Source organism: Genypterus blacodes, unplaced genomic scaffold (genome assembly GCF_046128005.1).
Source record: "Genypterus blacodes isolate CSIRO-AG114 ecotype Tasmania unplaced genomic scaffold, CSIRO-AGI_Gbla_v1 ptg000261l_1, whole genome shotgun sequence".
NCBI classification, from domain to species: Eukaryota; Metazoa; Chordata; class Actinopteri; order Ophidiiformes; family Ophidiidae; genus Genypterus; species Genypterus blacodes.
The window spans coordinates 40001-47615 of record NW_027467054.1 but is presented as its reverse complement, the minus strand read 5'-3'; the positions used below and the strand labels follow the sequence as shown (position 1 = coordinate 47615).

At 48.9% G+C, this 7615-nt stretch overlaps 1 protein-coding gene across 1 annotated transcript in view; it reads left to right on the top strand.

Annotated features, from left to right (window-relative positions):
• Positions 1-1768: 1768 nt before the first annotated feature.
• The window catches only part of LOC143017054 (microtubule cross-linking factor 2-like), a gene marked incomplete at its 5' end in the record, with an annotated part of 35117 nt that continues 29270 nt past the window's right edge, over positions 1769-7615 (top strand). The window contains one exon of the mRNA XM_076171649.1: positions 1769-1918. Within this exon, the coding sequence (XP_076027764.1) occupies positions 1769-1918 (150 nt within the window). The remainder of the gene's footprint in view (positions 1919-7615) is intronic.

Sequence of the window (7615 nt, the reverse complement as noted above, 5' to 3'; positions counted from 1 at the left end):
CTCACACACATGCACTCACACACACACACACACACAGTCACCTCCCCCCACTCTTTAGAACACTGATTGAATACTAATTACATCCTATAGCTCTGTTGCCGGGTAAAAGCTTCAGTGGGGCAAAATTCCTCCATGTTTCTCTTTAACAATACAACGTTTAACAGCAGCCAAAGGAGGAGGAAGAGGAGGAGGGAGAGGAGGAGGAGAGGAGGAGGAGAGGAGGAGGAGAGGGGAGGAGAGGAGGAGGAGAGGGGGCCTGTGGTGTCAACGCCTCGTTAATAAAAACTGTTTTCTTTAACGATATAAATGCAGCGACTCAAATAAACCACAAGTCGTTAAACTGCCTGTCTGTCTGCACACATGACAACCACAGAGGGCTGAACCACTAAGAGAGAGAGAGGGAGAGGGAGGGAGGGAGAGAGACAGAGACAGAGAGAGAGACAGGGAGAGAGAGAGAGAGAGAGAGAGAGATCCTCGGCCTGTAAGATAGACCTTTCTCTCCCACAGGCCGAGGACCTCTCTCTCTCTCTCTCTCTCTCTCGCTCTCTCTCTCCCTCTGTTGCTAGGCGCTCACTGATATGGTGTCTCCTCTCAGGCCTGTCACTCATACAGTGTGGGGGCGGGGCCTAGAGCAGCTTGGTTCCGATCCAGAGAAGAAGACAGAACGTTGATCACAGCTGCTCACTCCACAGATCACTGACTGAATAACTAACCACCTGACCACACGGGAGTCACACCCACAAATACACAAACGCAGGAACAACAGGTGATGATGACGATGATGATGAAGATGTGATTATGATGAAATAAGAACCATAAGAAGAGTTAAAGGGTTAAATATGGATACAAAGAGCTAAAGAGACCACGCATGAACAAGGGGAACTATGAGGAACCATTCAGGAGGAGACTGAAGCTCACACACACACACACACACACACACACACTGGTTTAAACATGAATTGGAGCGTGGTAGAGCTCAGGGAGTCAGTTGTCAGAGTGAGAGTGGGCCGGACAGAAAGGCATTGTGGGAATCAGCTGCACACTGGCACGGGTTCAGACACACACACACACATACACACACCGACTGACACAAAGGTACACACAATAACAAGTTGTGCTCACATGAGGTTCACACATGAGCAGTCATGGGCAAATTGTACAAGTGTGAATCGTGCAGATACACACACACACACACACACACACTGGCTCTTCTAATGTCTCTGATCTAATCTGATAATCTGAATGTAGTCAAACGTCTCCACAGGGCGGCGCCGGCGAGCAGTGAACCTCTGTGACTTTGTCTGTTTGTCTGTTTGTCTGTTTGACATTCAGAACTTTTAATGAATAAATTCCCTGCGGGGGAACAATTAGACTTTCATGAAGGAGCTTTATCAAAGTCACTTCCTGCTGCAGAATCTCACTTTATGAGACTAAACTCATCTAAACTCTCTGGACGTTAGCGTGTGAGTCTGTGACCCAACACGCAGGTCACATGACCAAGGGGACAGAGTCATGTGTACATAGGGTTATGAATGATATCATCCCCGGGAAAACAGAGTGGATTTGAACTCTGTCCATCATACAGACAAGGGTCAGAGGTCAAAGGTCACTCATGCCGGCTCTGCCCACTAAATGAAGTTACTCTGAGAGACGTCAGGTTGGTCTACAGGATGGACTCTGATGGAGTGACGGCTCGGTAAGACTTGGACCTGGAGGTACCTACTTGTTGTAATACATTTCCTCTTTGCCGTCTCTTCCTCTCCCTCAGGTGGCGAAGGACGTGTCCATCCGTCTCCACAGCCAGCTGGACAGTGTGGAGAAGAAGAGGAGCCGCCTGGATCAGGAGAACGAGGAGCTGAGGGTGCGGCTGCAGGACCTGGAGGTCGCCAAGCAGGTTCTGCAGCAGGAGATTGACAAGGTAAGAGAGTGACGTTAGCTTTCAGATCTTTGGGCTGTTTGGTGTGCTAGCATCAGTTCTGGAGGCGTTTGGACCTCAGCTGAGGTTCCTCCTCATTTATCTTCTCCTCAAGTTGAGCGTTTGAAGGGAACATTGTTTACGGCGCTGGTAATCAGCGCCAGGATCACCTGCTGTTTCTATGGTCTTTGTTTTGGCTCTGGTTCTGACTCAAGGATCAGCCTCCTAATGTGGGTCAGCTGGACCAGAGCCTGTCTGAGCTGTGACGTCAGCTGTTCTCTCTGTGTGCAGATGGTTTCTTCTTCTTCTTCTTCATGGTTCCATCTGATTGTCCTGTTTACCTTTAAAGGCTGTGCAGGTTTAAAATAGAACATGTGTCTGTATTTAAAGTGTGTTTGCAGCAGTAAGTGACTCATGGTGTTTGGATTTAAAGACGTGTTTGTGTTCATACAGTCTTCATCGGAGGCTCATGTGTCAAACTGTGATCGGGGTTAATTATAGTTTAGCTTAGTTGAAGATGATTCATCCAGATGGAAAGTGAGCTGCAGCTGAAACTGAAGCACCAGGATGTAGAAATAGACTCTAAAGACAAACAAGCAGGAGGTTCAGACACAACACAACATGATGACACAGGGACCAGAACCAGAACCAGAACCAGAACCAGAGCAAAGGAGGAATGTGGAGAATGTGTAGGAAGGGTTACAGGTCAGTGTGTGTGTGTGTAGGAATGTCTCACTTATTTGTTTCTCACCTTTCATCACACAAGAGCAGAAACAGAGAAACATCTCCCAGCCTGAACCACAGCATGAAGAGAGACCAGGGAACATTAAAGACACTTTGTACTCTCTCTCACACACACACACACACACACACACACACACACACACACACACACACACACACACACTGTGTGCAGGTGAACAGGTGGAGGTTCCTGCATTATTGAGGCTCCAGTCTGACATCGAGCTTAGAGCCATTAAACTCTGCCAACCCGACCAACGCTAAGCTCCGCCCCTAAAGGCTTCAGGCACAAATGGCTGTTGTTAGCCTCATTCTACAGAGCTAGCTGCTTTGGGTTAGCAAAACATTAGTGAGGAAGACAAACACGATATGAACTAAAACATTACCAATCACTTTTTAAGTTTTAAGTCGACTACAACATGAAGGGTTCTGTTTTAGTGATTATTATTCAATCATTTATGATCACTTAAACATTATATTTTGATGTTTTCATTATGTGTGCACTGTTGAATAAGCGCACACACACACACACACACACACCTCCATTATTTACATGCTGAAGGTAAAGAGACAGGAGATGTTCAGTTCCTGTTTGTTTCCTGTGTCCTTCCCTCCCCTCCTCCCCCCTCCCTCTCCTCCCCCCCTGCTGCTCCCATAGAGACCCAGATGAATGCTGATACAAGGATTTCTCTCCCCTCTTACCAAATCTCTCCTCCCGTCCTCCCTCTCTCACCTCCGCACCCAAGCCTCTCCTCTCCTCCCCCCTCCCTCTCCCCTCCTCTCCTCCCCCCTCCCTCTCCTCTTGTCCTCTCATTTTTCCTCCAATCCCTCCTCTCTCCCCATCCCCCCCTCATATTCTGTTTCTCCTTCGTCTTTCCTTTCTCCTTCATTGACCCCTTCCAGCTGTGTGACCTTTGAAGGAGACAGTGGGGTTTGGTGTAAGGAGGAAGGAAGGGAGGGAAGGAGTCAAGGAAAGCAACTAAGGAGAGCAGAACCTAACCTGGACATTATTATTGTGTTAAAGCCAGCGAGTCAGAGTCTCCATGTTATGTTTCATAGGATGGCACAGGGTCAGAATGCTAATGTTTGTTATCAGACTGGAGGGAGGCGTCGTGTTACACTGCTGCTGACCTGCTGAGCTGAACTTTGACCCCGAGCCCGACCGCACCAGAATGTGTGACGGGCCCGGTCCGACCCGATGGGACAGAGACGAGGCTGTGATGTCCCAGGAGACCTTCGTCCCCCTGCCTGTCTGTCTGCCTGTCTGTCCCCTCTGGGTTTGGTCTCTGTCTCTGTATTCAGCAGCAGACAAACACACACGGCTCAGCTCTCCCTGCTCGCTCTTTGTCTCTCTGCTGACGTCGCTCTCTTTGTGTCTCGGCCGTTCCTCTTCTCCCCTGAGTTGCGGCCGTGCGACTCCACTCGGCTGCAGGCGACACACACACGCACACGCACACACACATACACATCTGAGCCTCGCTGCATGAGAGCGTACACACACTCCACTCAGGTTCTCAGGTGCTCTTCATCTTTACTCATCCATCCCCAAACAACGTATGGCGACTACAGGAGGCGAGTGTCGCAGATGTTTTATCTCCTGAATCTACAGTTACATGATCCTGAACTTAGCTTTACACGACGACCATCAAAACCATTTCCCTCAGACTAACTACTCAACCAATAGCATGCAGGTGTAGGAGCGACTCCTATGTGACCTTTAGAGTGAAATACCCCGACTGTGAGCACCGCCTCAGGGAGAGGGAACACAATGGAGCGGGAGAGACAGGGAGAGGTGGAGAGGAGGGAGAGAGAGGGAGGGATACAAAGATGAAGACCCCCTGCTGAGAAGGAGAGATAAATAGGTAACATAGGGCGAAAAGAAAGGAATTAAGGAAATGAGATGAAAGGGAACAAAGAGAATGGAAAGTGTGAGAGAGAGAGAGAGAGAGAGGGAGACAGAGGGAGAGAGAGAGAGAAATGGGAGCTGAAGAGAGAGAATAATTATAGTGTAGGACTGTAATAATACGAAGGAAAGAGAGAGAGAACAGGAGTGAAATGCTACATAAAAGAGAAGGAACGATGCAGCCCCCCCTCTCCCCCGTCCGTCTGTCAGTCTCCCTCTCTCTCTCTCCCTCTCCATACCTCTCTCCCTCCCTCTCTCTCTCTCTCTCTCTCTCTGGTATCCATGCACATTAGTCTCTCCGTTCAATTCCAATGATTTTACTGAAGGTCATTTGTGATGTGTGTGTGTGTGTGTGTGTGTGTGTGTGTGTGTGTGTGTGTGTGTGTGTGTGTGTGTGGTGATATAGTCCTTTGACAATGAGGTCAGTGTGTCTGCTTGGAAACACATATATACTGTAGAGTGGACGTTTTTATGCTGTCTCTCTCTCTCTCTCTCTCTCTCTCTCTCTCTCTCTCTCTCTCTCTCCCTCTCTCCCCCCCTTCTCTCTTCATCTCTCTCTCTCTGTCTCTCTCCCTCTGTCTCCCTCTCTCTATTTAATTAATCTTGTATGTTTGAGTAAAGTCACACATTTGAGCCGCCCCTTCTGATTGGCCGCTGCCTGGAGGCTCCAGACAGACAGACAGACAGGTCTCACTCACATTCACACCTACAGGAGAGTTCAGCTGATAACTCCACACAGGAAGTCCCCGGTGGGCTTTGAACCTGCCTCCTCTCACCAAAGCCTCTGTGCCGTCTGTCTGTCTGTCTGTCTGTCTGTCTGTCTGTCCTCCACGAGGCCTCACACTTTACTGCCCCGCATTGATTGAACACATTCAGGGATCTTTGCTGTGAATTCTGGAAAATCCGTTCTTGAAATCAAGTCATGAAGCTTCTCAAAATGAGTCGACCTCTCTCTCTTTCGTCTCCTCCTTCACCCTCTTGCCCTCTCTCCCCCCTCACTCTCCCACCTTTTCAAAGGAAACTGTTCCCTGTTATTTCTGACTTTCAGGAAGTGCTGCCTATTGTTCAGAGCGACTCAGGGGAGGTGGGGAAAGGCTGGCTGGAGACTTCATGGTGTGCGTGTGTGTGTTGTGTTGGGTGTTGTGTGTTTCTCTTCACCTCAGGTTGACAAAAAGAGGGCATTGAGTTTGTTTGACTTTGGGTTTGCGTGTGTGATTGAGCTCTGTGTACATTTTACCACAGCTCTGCATTTTATCATTTAATGTGTGTGTGTGTGTGTGTGAGACATTCTGGAATAAGTGGAGGTCAGTTGAGCTGCAGAGTCAAAGTGACTTTGCCTCTAAACGAGTTGGAGGTAAAACGTGGCTTTCCCACTTGGAGGGTGAATCTGCAGGATCCTTCAGGTATCTGACATTAAAGGGTTAAATGCTCTTTCATTCCTCTGCATCTTCAGCATCTTTGTTTGTAATCTGGAGTTGTGAATGATGAGGAGGACGGATCAGCTGGTCTCCTTCCTCCGTGTCTAGATGGGTTAGTGGGTCGTTCTGCCGTCTGCCTAATGCATTCTTACAGCAACCTTAATTAAATTCCCGTTGAGCCCTTGAGCATTGCCAGACCACAGTCAATATGTTTACAAGCAGGCTACGCTCCGATGATTCCTCCACACCGACATTAAGACCGAGCTGCGAGCAGGATGTAAACATGAACAGAATGAAGCTCCATTAGTGGTCAAGGAGTCACAGCAGAGGAGGCAGAGCAGAGGAGGCAGAGCAGGAAGTGGACAGAATCAAACCTTCAATTTCAGTTTACTTGCTAGTTTGGACTGTGGGAGGAAACAAAAGAGAGGAGTGGAGTGTAGAAATAGCCGACGTCTGCGCCTTTTCCAGTGTCCACAGGTCCACTGAGTCCACCTGTCTGTGGAGCAGCAGACCAGATGTGCCTCACATGCCCCCTCCCCCACTCACTGGGCCCTAGTGGTACACAAGGTAGGGCCACAGGAAACTCGTGGTCCTACCTGTAAGCGTCTCAAAACTACTTTTCAAACATTGAGCGTTCTGTCTCCTCTGCAGGTGAACCATCAGCCATGTCAGAATGTTTCCCTTCCTGTCTCTGGCTCCATGTTCCCCCCCTGTGGTCCGTGTCAGGTCAGCGCGCTGCGATGGAAAGCTCTGCCTCGTCTGCAGGGACTGGAGCGTCTGTAAATGGGTCAGAGCATCAAAGCAGCCCGGGTGTATAGACTCAGTTTTTATCTGGGTCAGAGTGATTGATTGGACTTTAGACGGTCTTCAGAAGAATCCAGGAGAGAATCTGGGACTTCACGTTTCACAGAGGAACCCGGTGAGCAGACGATTGATGAAGATGTGTTCAGGAACAGAAAGTGCTGGGGGGAAGAGGATGAGCAGACAGGGACAAAAGTTACTCCAATACTCTGAACAACCACTCAGAGTACATCATCAAGAGTTGAAGTAACTTAAAGTAACCTAAGTGCAGAATCCTCAGGAAGGAGAAGAAGAAGGAGACGTTGGCACTTTAACGTCTCATCAGCTCAGTCCCATTTGTGGTGGCTGATGAATCTTCTGTCACTTCTGTCACTCATGTTTCTTCAAACTGGCATCAAAACCTAAAGTGTAAACACGCCAAGATTAGTCTGTGCGGCGGCGTAGAAACCCGGTGCCGCTAAACGAGTTACGCTCCTGATTCCACCTTCATGCCAGCGAGATAACCCAGTTACAGAGCGGATGTGACAGACGCAATGATGGAAATATCACCTCGCTACGACGCCAATCAGATTATGAGAGCAGCTGTACTGTGAGGAAGAAGGCTGAGGGAGGGAGAAGAGAGAAGGAGGGGATTGGAAAGTCAGGGGAACACAAAGGGAATCTGCCTGCAGTGTTTCTGGGTCGAGGGGAACTTCACTGGTTCCACTGGGACTTGCAGAGGTTACACATGCACACACATACAGAGAGAGAGGGGGGAGAGAGAGAGTGCAGAATGCAGCCTCATATATCACTGTTACTCCATTTCTATCAACCATGTTTACATTTAGTGAACCTGCT